The following is a 20,005-nucleotide window of genomic DNA, read 5'->3' as shown; positions in this document are numbered from 1 at the left end:
TCATCATGGATGACATCACACAACATAAAGACTTCATTTTCCTTACATGATAAACTTCTGTGCCATACTTTGATGCTGGTTACTGGGACTTTCAGAACCATTCCAGACTTTTAGGAACATATAAGAAGAGTCCTATGAAGGAACCCAGCCATTGCTGGCCAGTGCCATGACTTAGCATATGGCAGGGAGACAGGGTTATTTCCTAATAAATTTAACCCAGTCTTTTGAATGTGACCATCAGTAGGCACACGCTTTCTCCTTCTCTTCTTTGCTGCCCCCACCTCAGTCCTTATTACAGATTCATCTCCTGGTCCCATCTGCATTCTCCAGTTCTCTGAAGAAATGCGTCTTAGGCTGAGCTCATTGCAGGAGGCAGAAAGTTGAGAGGAAGCTGGACAGAGAACCCATTAACTTGGGCTCTAGGGTGGCACCCATTGCCCAGGGGTCTAGCTTGGCCAGATTGTTAGACAACAAAAATAAAGTCACACATCTCCAGTCACTCTTTCCCAAGCCTCTGAGGCAGTCACTGCATAAGTAACCGCTTACATTTCTAAGAAGTGAGCAGGGGTTAGCCACCCCCAGCTCCTTAGCTCACTCTGTGCCACTGAAAACCTGTGCTAAGCTTAATGTCACTCTCTGATGATGTTCTTAGCGTCTGAGGAGCATCGGTATATGTACCAGGCAACATACTGGGCACTGGGTGGACAACAGGCTCCCCACAGTCCTTGACCTTCAGAGGGAGCCATGATGTAGAAACCTCTGTCACGTTTTGGTCAAGTGGGAGGTTCTTGTGGAAACACAGCTGGCAATGCATGAGCTCTACCCTTGGGGAGTCAGGGAAAATATTGGAGAGGTAGCATGTGTGGCCGCCTTTGATGTTGGTGTTCACCAGTATCAAGGTCAGAGTGGGCAGAGGGAATCTGAGCATCGGTTCCACAAGAAAACGGAAATATTAAGAGCCTGTGTAAAGGTGAGGATCAGTCTAGAGGTGTGCCACAACTTGGAGTGGCCTCCAGTGTGTTTAGCATGGAGTGCCTTTGAGAATAAAAGAGGACGCTGTCAGCCATGACACCTGGACAGGCATCAAAACCCAGACTGTGCTGTGGAGGCTGCTCTGCCAAAGATTCCACAGTGTTTTCCTGAGTAAAGTGTCCTCTCCCTCTGCTGGTCACCAGGCAGACAGCAGGGGTTGGGAGTGCTTAAGGATGGATGATAGATACAGTGCTGTCTCCAGTGCAGTCATTTCTGAAAACTACACTAACAAAAAAATGTTCATACCCATGGCCCCAGTGGCCATCCCAGGCCTCTCTCAGCGCTGTTACCAAGCCATGAGGATGCTGGAGTTTTCTTTCTGTTCCAGTTGGTTCCTTATTGAGGCAAGTCCCAAAGAAATGCACCAAACCACACCCTGAACAGGAATAAGAAGCCTTGCTTCCCCTGCCTTCCTGAGTGTGACAAAGCCATGTTTGGAGTTAGTCCTCCTGTCCTGTTTGCACCAGCCTTTATGAAACAAGCAACAAAGATACAGGCATTTTCATCTCGGAGCATTGCCTCATTTTAGATGAGAGACAAATCACAGAAACCAGACTCTTGAGCTGGTGAGACGGCCCAGTAGATAAGAGCGCTTGCAACCAAGCCTGGTGACCTGAGTTTGATCCCTGGGACAAAACTAGTGGAAGGAGAGAACCAACTCCTGCAAATTTTCCTCTTGTATGTGCCATGGCATGCACATCTTTACACACATGTACATACACAAATACACAGAACATACACACAAAATAAATGTGAATTTTTTCCTTTAAGAAAAGAAATGTTTCAGGTCAGAGCCGTACACTCACACATCCCACCACACACTGGTTCTCACTATTTTCGCCTCTCCTTATAGTCCTCCTTCCTGGATTTCAGGTTCATTTCTGGGACATACATACAGTGCAAGCACAGGGGATTCAGACCCCCACCTCTACAGATCAGGGGACACATGGCCCACATCTTCAGGGGCAGTTCCACCATCAGACATTCTCCCTGACTGTCCACACAACACTTGAGGCAGGCTGTCTGTTTAAGGATGACAAAATGCAGAACTATAGAATTAGCTTTCTGTAGAGCAAGCCTGCCCCTCAGCCCTGAGAGACAAGCCCTGAGTCCGTTTGCATAGTGGATCAGTCTGCCCTGAGTCCACACATCCCTTAGATCCCAGCACTGAGGTTTTGCATCATTAGGTCAACCTTGTCTGTGTTGCTGCTGCTTGGTCCACACTGTGGTGGACACTAGGATTTGCTCGGTGACTATGGATGCATTGGGGTCTCCACAGGCTGGCTGCTGTGCTCAGTACACCAAGGCCATGCTAGAGCCCCACGTGCATGGTACAGCTCCCAGCCAGGAGCTGCTCTTCTCCCCTGAACCTCCTTCTCCCCAACCCTGGCACTCCCTGCATCCTACTCAAGTTTAGCTTCAACCTAGTCTGTATCCTTCATCATTCATTCTTGCTGTCCTCGTTGGCAAACGTCATCAGCTCATTGCTGACAGTGATGGCAATTCATAAACTCCTGCAGTGCAGCCACACTGGGCTTACATTTTCTTCACTCAGAATGGATGGGCCAGAGGAAGAGAGGGAGAGAGGGAGAGAGGAGGGAGGAAGGGAAGGACAGAGAGACAGGGGCCAGAGGGAGGGAGGGAGAGAGGGAGAAAGGGAAAGACAGAGAGACAGAGACATGGTGGGAGAGGAAAATGCCTGTTCATCTCAAAGGTGGTTGTAAATCTCAGAGGGATTATAGATATGAATTCCTCTCTAGCTGCTTAAAGAGTAACCTTTCTTTTAACCTGAATGTTTCCTGGATGCGGAGGGGTCGGTCCAGCATTGCCCTTTTTATGCTATGGCCATCTCCCTAGTCATGTCTCAGCTCTGCAGAGGAGCTGCCCAGGTCACTGTGGGTTCAGTTCTTTCTGTAAAGCACCAGAAGGGCCACATTTGTCCTGCAGCCTGCTGCCCTTGTGTGCTAAGGGCAATGCACTCTGCTTCCCTTGCTGCTCCTGTCCTCTGGAACCTGCCTCACTTTCATGCTAGCAGGTACTTTCCGTGGGACAGTTGATCTCACAAATGGGCTTTATTGTTGCAAAGTGAGATGGCAAAAGATGTCTGAGAGGCATTCCCAAAGGCTGAAAAAAGCTAACGCCAACAGGAAAGATTGCTGCATTCTAACCCACAGCCAAGCACAATGGTACTAGTCTTTGGGTTCCTTTTCCTTAAGAAACAAGGAGCCAAGCATCCTTTCCAGAGCTCAGAGTAACCTGGGGGAAATCAAATCATCTTCTATGTGTGAAGTGTGCCCAGGCCGCCAATCTGTCATCTCAGACACAGGAAGTGATTGATGATTCTCAGCTCACCCAATCCCTCTCCACCTCAAGTGACGACAGGGGTTACAGATACATAATCCTGTGGATCCAGCAATAAAGAAGTAAGGAAGCCCTCAACACTGGGTGTGTATGCGTGCACCAGACTTTGACCCTGCTGTGATTTGTCCTCTTGGCCATGCTTTGGTTCTTACTGGATGAATAGCTTCATGGCCTAGTGGTTGGCAGAAGGTACAGTGAGGAGGTGAAACCATCATTTCTCTGCTCTGATTTCTGGCTTCTGCCTCCTGGTGACCGATACCCTGGAGATGGAAGCAGATGCAGATGGGTGGCCTTTTCTGAGTTTGGCCATCATGTCCTTTCTGGTGGGAACTTTGTACTTGTCTGGTCAGGTTCTTCTCCTTTTAGGAGCCATAGTTCAGCTCAGTCTAAAACCACATACTTTGTCCTTTGCACTGTGAACACCCTGCCCCAAGAAACCATACCATAGTAAACTATGACCCTTGAGCCTGAAATTTATTTCCAGATGTAACAATTAACGCTTGAGTTTTCAGGCCCTGCCTAATCAGCATTGACTATTCCCTGGTACGCCCTCGTAATTGAAATTCCAAAGAATGCACCTAAAAACATCCCTGCTTTCAGAATCAAAGATGGGATAGCTTTAAATGTGTTGCTTACTGAAATCAAGTAACTTGTAAAGCTTTTAATGCACAAATGGTTTTATACACAGGCTGATGATCACACCGATTATTCTCAGGCTGCTCTCAGTAATGCAGGCAGTTCCCACCCAGTTCAGGAGGCTTTCCAGACATCACTACTGACAGGTCCAACTCCTGATTCAGCATGTGCAGGGGCTGCTTTCCATCAACCAAAACCCTTCGCCATGTGGCTCTGGAGCTACCCAGGGTAGCCACCTGCCCTGCAGCTTCTTGCTCCCACTGTGGCTTGTGATGGAACACAGAACACATACCCATCTGGTTTATTTGTAAATATGTTCCTACCTTTGGTGTTGGACCACATTCTTCCTAAAAGTTGTTTTCTGTGGAACACCAGCAAGGAAGGCAGCTTGTCCTGTTGGAAATACAGAGCATGCTGGGAGTAGGACAGATAGGGCTTTGCACTGGAGGAGGCTTTCTCCTTGCAATTCCTGCCAGTCCTCTGCTACCAGTGAAGCTTATGGTAAAGAGTAAGAGCTCAGGGGTCATCCTGAGACTCCTCAAATGAGCCCAGAAAGCCCTGAAATTCTCTAATCAAGGAAAGAGCGAGGGAAGGAGACAGGAAAGGAAGGAAAGATGGAGAAATCCCTCTCTGTAAAGACTTTTATTTTGTGTGTGGATAAGTGCATGTCCATGCGTGTGCCCCCAGAGGGTTGAGTCCTCTGAAGCTGGAGTTACAGGTGGTTGTGAGCCACCCAGTGTGGGTGCTGAGAACCAAACTTGGGTTTTCTACTAGAGTATTCATCCTCACCCATTGAGCCATCTCTCCAGTCCCTAAAAAAATTCGTAAGTTGCAGTTCAGAAGACAAAATTAATTCCATTATTGCCACCAAATGTGAGCTTGAGAACAGGTGTGTGCTGCATATGGCCACAGGTTTGTTCGTGTAAATTCCTAACTGTTGTGTGAGGTGGATCTCATTCTCATCTTACAGATAGAAAATGAGGCCAGGAGGCTCCCCAGCTGGACCCAGAACCTCTGTTTCCATAACCCACATGCACTTACACTCAGCACGCCATGCTTCCGTGTAGATATAAGGAGAGCAACACTGGGCTCGTGTACCCAGGGCTCTCTCCTCTGTGGGGGAGGAAGGTTGTGATTCTTGGGCACCAACATCGTAACGGCATGTAGAGTCTGTGAGGAGAGATCAGTCATGGAGTAGCGATGATGTTTGTCCTCTGGAAGGAGGGGAAGGAGGAGAAAACAGGAAAGAGAAGGGAGGCCATTTTCTGATTGTAAAGAGTCCGAGCCCTAAAGCAACTCTCTGGAACTATCTAGAGGTCAAGTGAATGTCAAACACACAACCCCTCGTGAAGCAACTGGTAGCTCTCACACTGTGTTTTAAGTGCCCAGGAGGCATGAAATAGAGGCCAGGCTAACCCCACACTCAGCTCTGGGAGTGTTAGCTTCTCCTAGGTACAGCAAGCAAACTAAGGCTTTACCCTCAAGATCCAGTGAGCCAGGCATCTAGAGAGAGCCATGCTAGTCCCCCAAGCAGGAGCTGCTACATCACTCGGGACCACTGAACACTTGGGAGAACAGGCTGGCCCTGGGTTTGGGAAGTCAAAGGAGGGAACAGGCACTTAGGACCAATTCCAGGACAAAACTTCTCCTCACTGCAAAGCAGCTGCTCTTAGACCAGACTGAATATGAACCACACCCGTCTGTGCAAGCCTGCTACCTGCCCATGTCCTGTTAAAAAACACGACCAATCGTGTGCGCCTATGGCAAAGGGCTTGGGTCATTCTCTCTCAGGTTAGTCACAGTGAAAGCACTCAGGCTGAGTTCCACCTCCACTAAGACTGCCTGACAGTCAGGGGTTCCTTAGAAGCCATTTGGCCATAGGATACACTGGGTTTCCTATTGCTGTGCCTGGCCACAGCCTTCACCAGCCCTGAGAGGACCGACAGTGCCATCTGGTGGGGACATTGGGCAGCAGGCGGGAAGCAGCCTCGGCCGGCAGATTTGAAGAATGCCATTATAAAGCCCAGACTGGGTGCAGTGGAGTGAAATGGTAGCCTCCACTCACCAGCCATGCTAATGATTATTTAGGCTTCCATGAAATTAATAACCCCGATAACAGAAGACCAGGCAAAGAAGGTATGAAAAGGATGAAGAGTAGCAAGAAACGACTCGTCTTCCATCTGTCTGCTACGAGATGCTTTGGGAGCACTCACGGCCACAGGTCCAAAACAAAGTTCCAGGATTTGCTCCCAAGTTATTTTAACTCTGCTTCCATGCAGAGGGCAGCCAATTAAAGCAGGTACCACCGGACACACACCCCCCTTGCGTACCCCAGTCACCAGGCCTCTTTCCGTATATCCTGACAAAGGCTACAGCATACCACTTTTTCCAGCCACTGTTCTCTTGATCTCAGCGTGGAGTCCAAAGATCTCTGACAGATGTTCACACCCTCAGAGCTCAACTGTAACATCCTCAGGTCAGCACTTCTGCCCTGTACCCTCACCAAACTCACACACACTCACACACGAAGTCCCCAGCAGCACAGCTGTGTCCCCTCCAAGCTTTTAGAATCACTCTAATCCCTGCCTGGGACACTGAGCCCTCCCTGCACTTGGGTCCCACACAGGCAATAGCTGCTCCCACCAGCTTTGCCCGGCATGTGGGAAGGTACAGTTGATTCAGCTGAGGTGTGGGCAGGCCCCTCTGAAGGACTAGGATGTCCTTTTGAGTCGGTGTGAGTGGGAGAGTCAGTTGTGCACTAGGAGTGCCCACTGGTGGAGCTGGCACCAGTGTCTTCTCATCTTTTACCTAGATGTCCGTGCTCACAATGGGCTTCCGGGTGTCAGGGCAGCCTGGCACTCCTTGTATGGGTGCTTCAGATAAAGGAGCACTCTGCTGCAGGTTTGGGAGCACCGGCTCATGCAACTGCTAAGCCTCTTCCTAGAAACTAACATCAAGACCCTGGTACTGCACCCCTGAGTCACCAGGCAACTTTGAATTCTAGGGGACAATCCTTTTCTGAATGCTGATGTCACTTCATACCAGGACACTTCCTCCCAGCTCCCCCTGGAGCCTTCTCTGGATGTTGCCACATGCAGCTGGCCTGTCACATCCAAGCAACAGTCCTTCAGGCTGTTTCCTGCTCAGATAGCAGAGCTGGTAGCTCATTGCTGACAACCCCCTACTTTTCCCTGAGCCAGGCTGGCACCCCCAATCCCCATATTCAGGGAGGCCAAAGCCAGGGCCCAGCTACAGCTTTTCACTGCTCTTGGGCACCATGTCACTTTCATTTGTGTCTTGACCTCAGTGAGCTAAGAACTAAAGTAGCAACTGTTTAAATCAGGTCAGACAAGACAGCAAGTAGAGTGAGGCCTGGAGAGCTCTCCTTCAAGTGAAGTCTGTGGCCCTGTGATGACGACTCTTTTGATTTGAGGTCTTTCTCTGCTTTCTGTGGCAGCCATTCTTGTCCCGTATTAGCAGGGTGCAACTCTTGTTTGGCTGGATGATCTGAAGATGACACAGCCAAGCTGGTCACGGAAACATGCATGGGGAGCAGTTGGGGACATGGCGTCCTCACACTTGTCGTCTTAGCAGCTGACAATGGCATGCATACTAAATGCTCAGCTGTGCATGCGTTGCCCCACACACAAGCACCTGAGGAGGTAGGGTGTCGCCGACCCATGTTAGAGATGAGAAACTAAGCCACAGAGAGGTTAAGCCATGGCCTGCCACCAGATCAGACCCTCTGAGAACACCATCTGGTGACCGGAAGCCACCTTTCCTCCTGTCCTGCCCCTCAGGGCCGTCCTCTCTACCATGATCCTGTGCCCACTTTGGAGCCTTCAGTCCACTTGAAGCTCATGAATTGAGCTGGAGCAGAACACCAGGAGCGCTGTGGAAGAGCCCCCAAGCTCAGTGCCAGGGCTCAGAACAAGCCTGCAGCCGCTTCATCACACTGAAGGTGCATTTCATGGGGAGAGTTGGATGAGTCATAAACCCATGTATGAGGTCTTTGTGTGCTAGCTAAGTATTGGAGACATAAATGGTGGTTTCTTAAAAATTTCTAAGTCAGCAAATATTTAAATAGATTTGAATAAGTTCTGCCAAATAGGGGACTCTTGGGTTGCATTTACATTGCTTACCTTAAAAAGCTGAATCCTGATGTCATGTACAGAAGAGAATACCTCAAGTATGAGGCTTACCAAACTAAGGCTTTTGAGAGTGGTCATGGGCCCAGGACAACCTTGGGTCTGAGTCTGGCTCCCAGCACTTCCTGCTATGCAACCATCAGGCCATTTGAATCCTGGTATTCGGGTTGATGTGAATGGAGGAAAGCATTTACTTCAGCATCTTGAACTCTGATCAAAACTACCAGTATGGAAAAGATTCTGCTAATAGAACTCTAGAATGCCTGTGTTACCATTTTGACTCTCAGTAGGTCAGCTTTCCTGGCTTCACACTCTCTCTGACGTGTGTGCATGTGTGCAGACACACGTGTGGACAGATGCTCTCACATGGTGACTCTCCTACCCCAGTCCTGCCAGGATGCTTCAGAAGGACAAGCTGCTTGTCCAGGAACCTCGCCACACAGATTCCTGTTTTGGGGTGACAAAGAGCTTAGCATTTTTCAAAGTCGTGTGGAAGTTTCCCAGAATTCAAGGAGGATGGCTAGGGCAGGACCGCACATTACCAGCTAGGAAGCAGGGCTGGGCAGGCAGTGAATACCGCGATCCCTGAGCACAAGCTGCCAGCAAAGGGATCCTGTATGCCGGTGGCTAGCTGCTGCCACTTTCTCAGCCATCTGCCCGGGGTTACCTGCCCTCTGCAGCTTAGAGGAGTATCAAACGCAAGCACAGACCCAGTAGGTGTTAGAGGTTCCTGGTGGTGCTCTGGGGAAATCCCCATACCACCCTGAAATGCAGATGAGGAGGAGAACCTAAAAGGATTTGTCAAGCAGGATAAAATGGCCACAGTGCCCAGAGGGTGAGTGACCTTAGAGCAGATGATCTGATCTGTAGGTGGGAACCAAATCTGTCACTTCTGGACTGACCACGCTGGGTTGCCCAGCACAGTGTACCTTATTCCTCAGGGAAGAAAGTTAGGCCAGGCAGCATCAGGATCCCGACCAGTCCCACAGTGGAAAGAGCTTGTCACTTTAGCCTCTCAGAGTGATCATTACAAGGGAGCTTATGAAGCACGGTAAGCATGCAGAAATCACATGAAGTCAGCAGGAATTTTTAATGTTCGTGACATGTTGGGAGAGTAGCCTTTTGTATATAATTCAGTAAAATACTGAAATTAATTTCAGAAATTGCTGTCCCAGAATTCAGGGCAGTTAGGAATATGTGATATAAGCCTTCCTGATATCTGTATTCCATAGGGTCAGTGACTCCCTGGGCATTGTGGGTGTTTTATCCTGCCTTCTGCAGGTGCCTTGAAATGCCAGAATGTTCAATGAGAAAGTGTAGGGAGTGACGGAGGAAGAGCCTGTGTCTCAGGTGACCCTGTTGAGAGTTGGATGCTGTCCTTAATGGTCAAACAGTAGTGGCCTGAGTGCAGGACACTGAGCAGCTGCTCCATCCCAGTGTGACAAAGCAGCAGCTTCCAGCAGTGGGCAGGAAGTACTCCCCTCTCTAATGGAAATGACCTCCTCTTCCTGACCTTGAAATCTTAATGAGTGATTTTAAGACTGGAGACTCTTGAGGCCAAAGAAGGGCAGGGGTGACAGTTGTTTCCTGAGAGAAAACAGTGGTGAATCTTCCAAACAGTACCTGCCAGAAAGACTTCCATCAGAGGAAAGGACATCACCACCACCACCACCAAAGTAGTTCAAGTTGCTGTAGAACCTCAGACTTGTGGGGCATGCGAAGAACAAATGCCTTAAGCCCTCAACTTTGGCTCTGTACCATGCTGCAGAGTCCCTCGGTCATGGACTTTCATTTAATCCACTCTGTCTTCCAGTGTTCAGAATTACTTTATAAATGTAAGAAACAATCAGTCAGCCATTGATGGTCCTCAGAAAGGGCAGTGATCTTGGAAGGACTTTTGGAAGTTTGTTGGAAGTTGCCAATGCCACAGACCCTGCCTGGGAAGAGCCTCAGGCCATAGATGGCAGTGCCAGGCAGAGTGGAGGAGGCGACCTATTCTCTGAAGGAGACAGACGATGATGAAGCAGCCTAGGAGATGGAGATGCTAGCAGAATGTGGAGAGGGTGGTGAATGTCATGAAACTGGATGCTTCAAAAATGGACAAAGGGGCAAACTGAACTATCTAGTGTCAAAGCCACCTTAGAAGGCCTGGGGCTGTGCTTTTAGAAGGACTTTCCTGAAGAGCAAACCCTCACAGCCTCTCCCATCTCTCACAGAGGACCCAAGCAGACAGCAGGACTCTGAACACAATTATGTGAGTCTCAAAACCGGGATCTCTACCACAGCCATTCTGGGCTTGGGGAATTCCCCTACTTATCTTGGTACTTGCATTGTTTCAGTTTTGTTTTGTTTTGTTTTGTTTTGTTTTGTTTTGTTTTGTTTTGTTTTTGTTTTTTAACTCATCTTGGTACTTGCATTTTTTTAGTTTAGTTTATGTTTGTTTTTTTGGTTTTGGGTTTTAGGCAGAGTTTCAAACTGACCTTGAACCCCTTCCTCCACCTCCTTAATGGTGGGATTATAGGTATGTGGCACAATGCCTGGCCTGGTAATTTATTCCTCAAGATTGGCCAAAACACCTTCCAAGATCACTGCCCTTTCTGCAGACCATCAATGGCTGACTGATTGTTTCTTACATTTATGGATTAATTCTGAACACTGGAAGACAGAGTAGCTTAAATGAAAGCTCATGCATGACCAAAGTCTTAGGAATGGCCATCCCCAAGGTAATTTGGATGTTCCTTGTCTAGACTGTGGCTGGTACTGTCCCCTGCTGCTGGGTCAGAATCAGCTGAGCCACATGCTCACGATGGAAGTTCCTTGCTTCCCTGATCTGTATCCCTTTGGCTGGGACTATAGACCGTGGGTCACACCAACCACAAATAACCATCCCCACCAGAACAAATTGAGCCCTGCTGTGGCTGCATGTCCAAGGTAGGGTTGGTGTGGCCACAGATGTGTCCTTGGCCACTGTGGCAGGATTGCTGTGCACACCAGATTGTGTGGCTCCCAGAGGCCCTGGCAGCACTGGGAAATGTAAAGTGTCTTGATGTGAGTGCATCACTGGGTGTGTGACACGGGTGTAGTGTTTTGTCGAGGACCAGGTTGGCCTGGAACGCACCATGTGACCCAGAAGGCCTCAACTCCAACTCCCAAAATATGTGCTTCAGCTTCCCTAGTGATAGGGTCACAGAGTACACAGCCCTTTGCCAGAGTGCACATTTTAAGACATATGGCCAAAATGAATTTGAAAAGATAATATTTGAACTTTTTACTTCATGTTTTTAGTGTTTACTAACTTTTAATATTTAATGTTAATACAGTGTAAAAAAATTTAATATTTACCTCTCCAGTTTGCAATGTTTACTTCCTCTCAAATTTCTTCCCATAGGGTCTCTGGGCTATCTGTCCCCCAGGGAGGCCAGGACTGTTAGGAATGTTATACTCCTTTTTCTCTTCCTGCCCCTAGCCAGTTTCAGGTACAGTGTTCCAGAAACACCCCCTCCCCTCCCACACACACCTGAGAAGCTGTGTTGTATAGGGCACTGGCCATCATCCACTCATCACTGCTCCCCACAGGCAGCTGGGTCTCTTCCACCTGGCACTCAGCAGTCCTCACAACCACAGTTCTTACTCAAAGTCCAGCATCCTTTCCAGGACACTGTCCCTGTGAGATGCAGTGGTGACTTGTCCAGTGCCAGATACATTTTTAGGATTTGGCCACCGAAGACAGTGTTGTCCTTGGGCCTCCTATGGGTCCTCAGAACCTGTAACCATTGTCTCCACAATGTCACCTGTGATGAGTGGGACAAGAGAGGTCATTCTGCTGGGGTCTCCTTCCAGCCCTCAGTCTCTGCAGCCATCTAAGGTTATTATGGCACTGTTTCCTTGGGAAGGTCACGAGTGATTGGGTACTGAAGTGGGAGCTGGGAAAAGAAGACTTGTCTCCAGCCTGCCCTGTGGCCAGGGTCACACAGAATAGCTCTCCTCCTATCCTGATTCTCACACCTCCTGTCAGTCACAGTGCAAAGCCTCACCCACCCATCATGCTTGACTCAGCAAATACCCAGTCTGTGACTAGAATGTAAATAGTGGAGGCTGGTAGAGATATGGTACCCAAGGCAACCTTGGGGTATGACCAGCTGTTCTTGACTCCCAGGAGCAGGTGCTGATGGGAGGCCCCTGGTAAACCTGGCTTCCAGGAGACTTTGGCAGCAGCTGTCACATAGTAATTCAGAGTTCCGAGCCATTTTAGCTGTTTTAGGCTCTCTGCTTCTCAACTGTGTGTGTGTTTGTGTGTGTGTGTGTGTGTGTGTGTGTGTGTGTGTGTGTGTGTCTAAGTACAGAGATGGGGTAGAAAGTTTTACGCTTCTTGTTTTTAGGGCTCTGGTAGTGCGGCTGTGGGATGACCTCAGTCACGTATTTAAGTCCTTTTAGAGTCACTGCCAGGATGACTTCCTTGTGGGTTCCCTGAAGGGCTGGGTTTGCTGTGATCCTGCATTTAGGTACCTTGACTCATATAAGATTACAGCAGTTGTGCTCTGTGTTCACAGCTGCGCCCTGGGGAAAGATGACATGGAATTCATTATCAGTTGGAACTGCCCCTGTTTCAGGTTGCTTCTGGATATTTAAAAGGACACCCAAAATAATGGCCATTTCTATATTTCTTCCCAAGTGATTGAAAAATGTTGGCATCCAGTCCACAGCCTTCAGGCTCTGGGGTCCACAGACCACACACCTCGTAGCCTCAAATCTCCCCACCCAAGCCCAGCAGCCCCAGTGAACGGGGTCAGCAGTTCACTGGCCATCAGTGCCAAGATGATGAGCCGGGAGCCTAGAGTCAGCCTGAAAGGGTTAGACTAACTTTGTAACCTATATGTCTTCTAAAGCCTATAGTTTTGAGTTTTAGGTCCAGGTTAAGCTAAAGCCTCTTAGTACCTTTCCAGAGAGTGAAGGAATGTGACCCTATCTGTGAGGACAGATATTAAAAAAAGGGCAAGCAAGCAATGACCTTCACTCAGCAAAAGAAGGACCAGACCCTTGTCCTTGAGATAGCGTTTCTTAGCAATGAACCTAGACTTCTTCTGAGTAGCTTTTGACCTCCAGCCAAAAGTCTGTAGCCCCTAATCTTCAAGGATGAGCTAACCACCCCCACCTTCAATTGCAGCTGCATCCACACTTGGCAGGACTGGCCAAGCTTGAACACCTAAGACTAACCAATTATCTTACTTTATAACTTCCTCATCCAATCCTAAATTGCCAAAACTGCAACTTCAAATTTCCCGCAATTTTTCTTTTAAAAACCTAAAGGCCTTTGTCTCCCGGTGCCACTCTTTGCTGACCGGCAGGGGTGACCCCATTGTACAATGGTTAATAAACCTCTTGCTTTTGCAACGAGTCTTGGTCTGGGGGAGTTTCTAGGAAGGGCGCGATTGAACTCCTAAGCTGTGAGACCCCAGGTCTTACAAGCCCTCTCCATCTGCCCTCACTTATCCTGTGGGCTCTCGGGCCAGACAGGAACCAGATTCCCACAGGCAGAAGCACAGTTTGGTCAGCTTTCCTAGGCCATGAATTCTCCAGGCTGCATGCAAAAGATGGTCCTAGCGCCCTACCTGCAGCTCCTGCCAGAAGCCAGCATGTTCTGAGACTGCACATCCACAGGCCCTTCATGAGGAGGTTTGGACTTAGCAAACTGACTCCTCTCTGTCATTAAATCACTGTACAATAGAGAAAACCCTAATCCATTTAGTCCCACCATAAGCACTCAGCGAAACCGAGTGACACAGGGATGTTTCTACAGTATTGAGTAAGATGAAGTTTCTTCAGGTTATGGAGCAACAGAAATCACTTGAGGAAATTTCAGTTGCTTTTACCAAAGGCTCTAGGACATAAGCAATAGTGTACTTTCTAAATCCTGAGGCCCTCACTGCACTCACACAAAGCCTAACCCACACAAAAGACCCCTGCATAGCCAAGCAGCAGAGCTGTGGGAGACAGGTTGGAAGCTCATGGGTTACTTCCTCAACCTCTGCCATCCAGGTTTGGTGTTAGGCACAGCTGCATCCAAAGACCTCCTTTTGGTCCCACGTTCTGCCCCAGTCTTTCTGGACTGTGACCTTGTCCTTACTCCTGTCCCCAGTCTGCCTATGAAGAAGTGAGAATGGTCCAGGAACATGAGTTCTGACTGCTTCCAATGGTATGTTCTTTCATGGAAGCAGCCACACGAGAAAGTCCTAAGTCAGTGCATTTGCATGGGGAGAGAGGCCAGTTGGTAAAGCCCTTGCCTCACAAGCATGAGAGCCTGTCTCCCAGAACCCAGTGCAGAAGCGAGATATGGGAGAGGGCAGTTGAAATCCAGTGCTGGGGAGACAATTACAGGCAGATCCTGTGGACTCACTGGCCAGCCAGCCAAGCCTACATAACAGATTCTAAGCCAGCTGGAGGCCCTATCCCAGATAGACAAAGAATAGGCAGTGTTTGAACAATGTCACCCAAAGCTTTTACACACAAACATACACAGAGAAGGGGGGGGTAGGTAGGGAAAGAAGGAGGAAGTGAGTGGAAAGGTGCATCTATCAGTTATATCAGGTAGGGAGTCACAGCAAAACAGGGACATTTGTGCTGTAGGTTTCAGACATTCTCTAAATACATTCTTGGCTCCAGAGTTGGTGGAAGCTAGTGGTCTTGCTTAGTTAACATATTCCAAAGATTTCATATAAAAGTCAAAGGATGTTAGAATAAGTGGGGAAGTAGATAATGAATGGCCTTTAAAATAGAGAGCCCAAAATCATTTGACTCAGGTGTGGCTGTCTTGGGAACATTAGCTCAAGGTGCCTTGCTCTCTACCTCCAACTCATCCTGGTGGTTCTAAACTGTGTGCCATGCACCTCTCCAAAATAATCAGTGCACACAATAGGATCTCCTATGTGGAAATGTACTCACCCTATTCTCAGTTCAGAAAGCAGGTTCCAAGACATTCTGTCTACACTTGTAAGAAAAAAATATAGCAAGAAAAGAGTGTGAGCAGATCATAGGAAGATGGGAAGGAGAGCCATTGCAGTGGTGGGGTGAGATTACAGCACTGGAACACATTTGGGCTCTGCCCTCTTCCCTCCATGAACATGGATTACTTTGATGCTATATTCTGGTTCTCGGTACTGATGACAGTTTCAGGGAGCTGAATATGAATTAAGATGTTAAGAATTGATGGTAACACGAAGAAAACCTACACATTTAATATGTGTAATAGGAAAGTTAAAAAACCACACAGTGCCCCTCACCAGCCACCTAGCCTTGGCTCACATCAAGTTCCCAGGCTGGAGAGGAGCCCTGTCTCACAAACACAAGTGCACTGCACCTGAAGGTGACCTCTGACCTATACACACACACACACACACACACACACACACACACACACACACGCATGTACATTCACACACACTTTTTTTTTTTTTTTATGTTTTAAGCCATCTCAGAAGAGATGGCTCGACAGTTAAGAGCACTGGCTGCTCTTCTAGAGGACCTGGATTCATTCCCATCACCCACATGATGGCTCACATTACACGTTCCAGTTCCTGGTGGCCTTCTTCCCGTCCCTCTGAGGGCATCACACACACAGCGGTGCACAGATCATACAAGAAAACACATGCATAACTTTTAGTTTTAAGTGGCAGTGGCTTCTTCAGGATTTTGCCTTTGTGATACTTGGTGGTGGGACAGGAGGAGGGGGACCAGGGCCAGAATTTTGCATTGACTCTGAGTCTCTCCAGTTAGAAATTGCCAGAAGCCATGGTCTTCTAGGAACCCTATAGAGGAATACCCTGTGTGAAGCTGCATCTGCCTTGCTTCAGGGAAGCCTGTTTCCAGCCCTATAAACTCATCCTCTCATTCATCTCAGCAGCAAGAGTCAGAGCTTTTGGTCAATTCAGCTGCTGTTTGCTGCAGTCCATTTCTGCTCTCACTTTTCCTGCACTAACTTCAGAAGCCCCCCTCCCCCTGAGCTCCACAGCTCCTGAGCCCCACAGGGGACGAGGTCAGCTTCCCTGTTTCTCCTTTTCCTCGGCAGGAGCCACCACTGCTCATGCTGGTCTCCTCTGCAGTGCCTTTGCTCATTTTTCCCTTGTGTGAATCATTCATTAAGTCCTCATTTCCTCTCTCTCTGTTCCCAGCCCACCTAAACCAACGGTGTTCATCTCTGGTGTTATTGCCCGGGTAAGTGGCCTCCGTGCGTGGGCAGTGGGTGGTGGAGGTAGGGGTGAGTGGGCAAAGGAACAACCGTGCATTCTCGTTGCCTGTGCCATCAGTAAGCACCAGTGCCACCCATCCAGTCTGGAGCTGGCGGCCTTTTCCGGTGACATCCTTCCTTCCAGGAATTTGTGACTCCTACAGCTGAGCTCCTGCCTGCATGCTGCAGTCTCACTTGGTCCTCACTCATCCAGACTATGGCTCTGGGCCTTAAGTGGCCTGACCCACAAACATTTTCCCAACAGCAATACGGGGTATGACCCCAGGAGACCTCGGTGAAAACCAGTTCGGTATTTGTGACTGACATTTTGGGTGTGCCCATCTGTATCCTCCCTGGCTGCTTTTGTTTGCTGGCCCTTGGACTGTACTCGTGTTTTCTGCCTCACCATGTACCTTTGAGGAGCCTTTTTCTCTCAAGATCCAAGTGACACTGTCTAGAGAAACCACCATTGTTGGGAACAACATTGCTAGCAGAACTGTCACAGCTGTCTAAGGCCTAGGGTCAAACTGTGACAGGTCTGCTGTGTACAGGAAAAGTAAATGCCTGTGTAAGGCCAGACTCACTCCTTAGTTACATGGTTTTGTCTGCCCTTGCCCAGATCAAAACCCACTGCTGGAATAAAAAGCCAACTGACCCCTCCTTTCTCCAGGTCACATCTGACCCCATCTCCTGCCCGCCCCCTCCACCCCGCTCTGTGCTTTTCCTCCCCACCAGTTCCCAGGCCTGCTAACAGCTGTGCTGACAAATCCCAGTTTGAGACTCTAGATTCTGCCTGTCTTGCTCCCAGTTAAGGATGACACAAAAGTAGATCTAGCAGGGAAAACCTGCCCACCTCCAACTCAGCACTGAGAAGCCAGGCGGCAGCTGAGGAGCTTCTCCAAGCAAAGCCTGCAAGCATCATCACCGTTCCATGTCCTGTGGGCTCTTGCCACCATCTGCTCCAGTTCTGGTGGCCTGCAGGACTTGCTAGCCACAGTGGTAGCCCCTGCTCCACAGTCAGCTCATCCCCAACCCCTGCAGGAAACTGGTGGGGCTGGGGGCTGGAGGGCTTCCTCTCTAGCCCATTCATTTACTGCTAACCAGCTTTTATATTGCTGTTCTCCCAGGGTGACAAAGACTTTCCCCCGGCAGCTGCACAGGTGGCTCACCAGAAGCCACACGCCTCCATAGACAAACACGTTTCTCCAAGAACGCAGCACATCCAACAGCCTCGCAAGTGACTGCTGCCCAGACCCCAGCACCCTCCGCGGCAGCAGCAACCCGGGCCGCCTCCCAGGACGCTTCCCTGACCAGAAACTCAACCTTACCGCACAGTTTACTAAGTTCAGAAACTTAAGGCAAAGCAAAGTGGGCTTTCGTTGTCTCAGACCCCCATACTTAAAAGTAGAAGAAGCTCAAACCCCGAAATTTGTTTCTAAGAGTCCTAGTTGAGTGTCACCGGAGGGTCATTGTACCCCCCAGAAGAAAAACAAAACACAACGGTGTACTTCTTAACAGTTGTGCTGCCGTCCTGCCCTAGGATGCCCTGGATTGCCCCCAGTTCATGGCTGCAGGTCCCTGCTCTCTGAAAAACCAAAGGGCTCCATTAGCAAGATGTAGAACCTTCTAGAGTGCTGCTCATGGAGGGGGCTCCTGGCTGTCCCAGTGGCCTGCAGTGTCACCAGCTGTACGTCACTGCGGCTCTGTGAGCAGTGTGTACACCACCAGCCTTTCTGGGACTACTCACCAGGCCTGTACCATGGCGTTAAAGGAGGGATGGGCTCCTCGAATTCTATGAGCAATTTGGTATCCCGGCAGTGAACTTAACAGTGAGACATAAACCTCCAGACCCCGAGTTGTCCATCTCTTCCTTTGTAATTACTGAAATGGTGTGAACCAAGGGTTGCTGTGGAGACCCTCGCTCGGCTGCAGCACTGTGGAACCCACAGCCTTGCTCTGTCATATGGAGCCAAATATAGGATGAGACCTTAGAGCCAGCAACAGCAGGTCCCCCTGTGTAGACCTTCTCACACATCCTGAAGCATTCACAGTTCCTGTTAGTTCAGCAACCCTAGGGACTGCCCTGTGCTCTGTGTACTCTGAGCTAGCTCTGGTGTGTGTCTGTGGATCTAGGTCACTGAATGCGACAAGTCTCCCTGAATGAATTTCTTAATCTTTGACATTGAAAATATATTGACTACAATAAAGCCCCTGCATTTCTGCCTTGGTCTCTCTCTCTCTCTCTTATGTTTCAGAGATTCCTTTTCACAGCCTCCTAGGGCTGTCTCAGTGGAAGTCCAAGCAGGCATGCATGATGGATATTCTCAGCACTGATTTCTCAGACAGAGTTGAGCTATTGGCTATCTAGCAACCAGAGCGTAGTTGCCTCTGGAACTGTCAGAAGATGGAAGCGCAGAATGTAGTTGATTGACATGTCAGGCTTGGGTACAGCAGTTGGCTCTGTGCTTTGTAAAGCCTTCAGAGGTGGACTTAAAAGAGAATCGGTAGTTGTAAGCCGAGGGATAATGCTGAACAGCTTTCTATATGCAGGACGTTCGCCTGTTTCAGACCTTCCTAGAAGAGAAAATCATCTTAACTGCTAAGGCTACAGCCCCAGCATCAAGGCCGCTGATGTCTTTTCTCCCATGGCTGTACATAAGACTTGAGAAGCTGATAAAGGAGGAGCAAGAGCTGAAGACCCCCTTGCATGGCCGATGTTCCTGGTTCTATGGCTCCCACTGACCCTGTCCTTCTTCTGCTAGCCTGGCCACTTATGGAGGCCACTGTGGGTACTCATGTGTCTTGACTCCTAAAGTACATCAATGTGGATCTTGGTTTTGCATCCGGGAACAGAGAGCTGTTCTTGGTAAGCACATGTGGTCAGTAGATACTATAACAGCATGAACAGCACTGCTAGCTGGGGGCAGGAGCCTGTTGGGAAAATTTTCTGTTCAAACAGTAACACTGTTCTCTCAAGTCCAGGTCTTCAGCAGTCACATCTCCAGGGCCCCTGTTTGTAGCTAAGGTCACACCCACAGATCCCAAGAGTAGGGGCTTGCATATTTCTTTTCTTAGGGTGTCAGGAGAGTTACTATTTAACCCAGGACATCAGCCTCATGCTAACAGCCAGAAGCCTCCCTCCAAATTCACACCAAACTACTGAGAGACCATCACCTGCTATAGGTTTCATAGCTAGCCCCCGAACTGACAGACAGAGAAGACAAAGGGAACAGAAGTGCTAGGACCCCACACTATGAGCCCTCTGCCCTGAGTGCAGTGGTTCAGTCACATGTCTGCAGTTCCAGGGTTCCCAGGGGTCCAGGCTCAGCTTTGCACTATGACCCATCAGTGGGTGTGTCCTAGTGTCAGGGAAGACAAACTAAATATCCATAGTTGATGTCAAAGTCTCATTAGCAAATGGTTCTCTGATAAGATACACCAATGGCCAGTAAGCACATAAAAAAGATCCATGTCCTAGCTGGGCATGTTGGCACATGCCTAGAATCCCAGCATATGAGAGACTGACAAAGGGAGATCATGAGTTGAAGGCCATATTGTACTGCATGATTTTGAAAATAGTAAAAAAGATGGTCATATCTTTAGTCAT

At 48.9% G+C, this 20,005-nt stretch overlaps 1 protein-coding gene across 1 annotated transcript in view; it reads left to right on the top strand.

The window, feature by feature from the left end:
• The window catches only part of Dap (death associated protein), a 57,572-nt gene extending 38,947 nt beyond the window's left edge, over window positions 1–18,625 (top strand). The window contains exons 3-4 of the mRNA XM_021651757.2: window positions 16,343–16,385; window positions 17,526–18,625. Of these exons, the coding sequence (XP_021507432.1) occupies window positions 16,343–16,385; window positions 17,526–17,639 (157 nt within the window). The 3' untranslated portion in view covers window positions 17,640–18,625. The remainder of the gene's footprint in view (window positions 1–16,342; window positions 16,386–17,525) is intronic.
• The last annotated feature ends 1,380 nt before the right edge of the window (window positions 18,626–20,005 follow it).

The sequence above is a fragment of the Meriones unguiculatus genome, chromosome 3, assembly GCF_030254825.1.
Source record: "Meriones unguiculatus strain TT.TT164.6M chromosome 3, Bangor_MerUng_6.1, whole genome shotgun sequence".
NCBI lineage: Eukaryota > Metazoa > Chordata > Mammalia > Rodentia > Muridae > Meriones > Meriones unguiculatus.
This window is presented reverse-complemented; position numbering and strand designations above follow the sequence as displayed.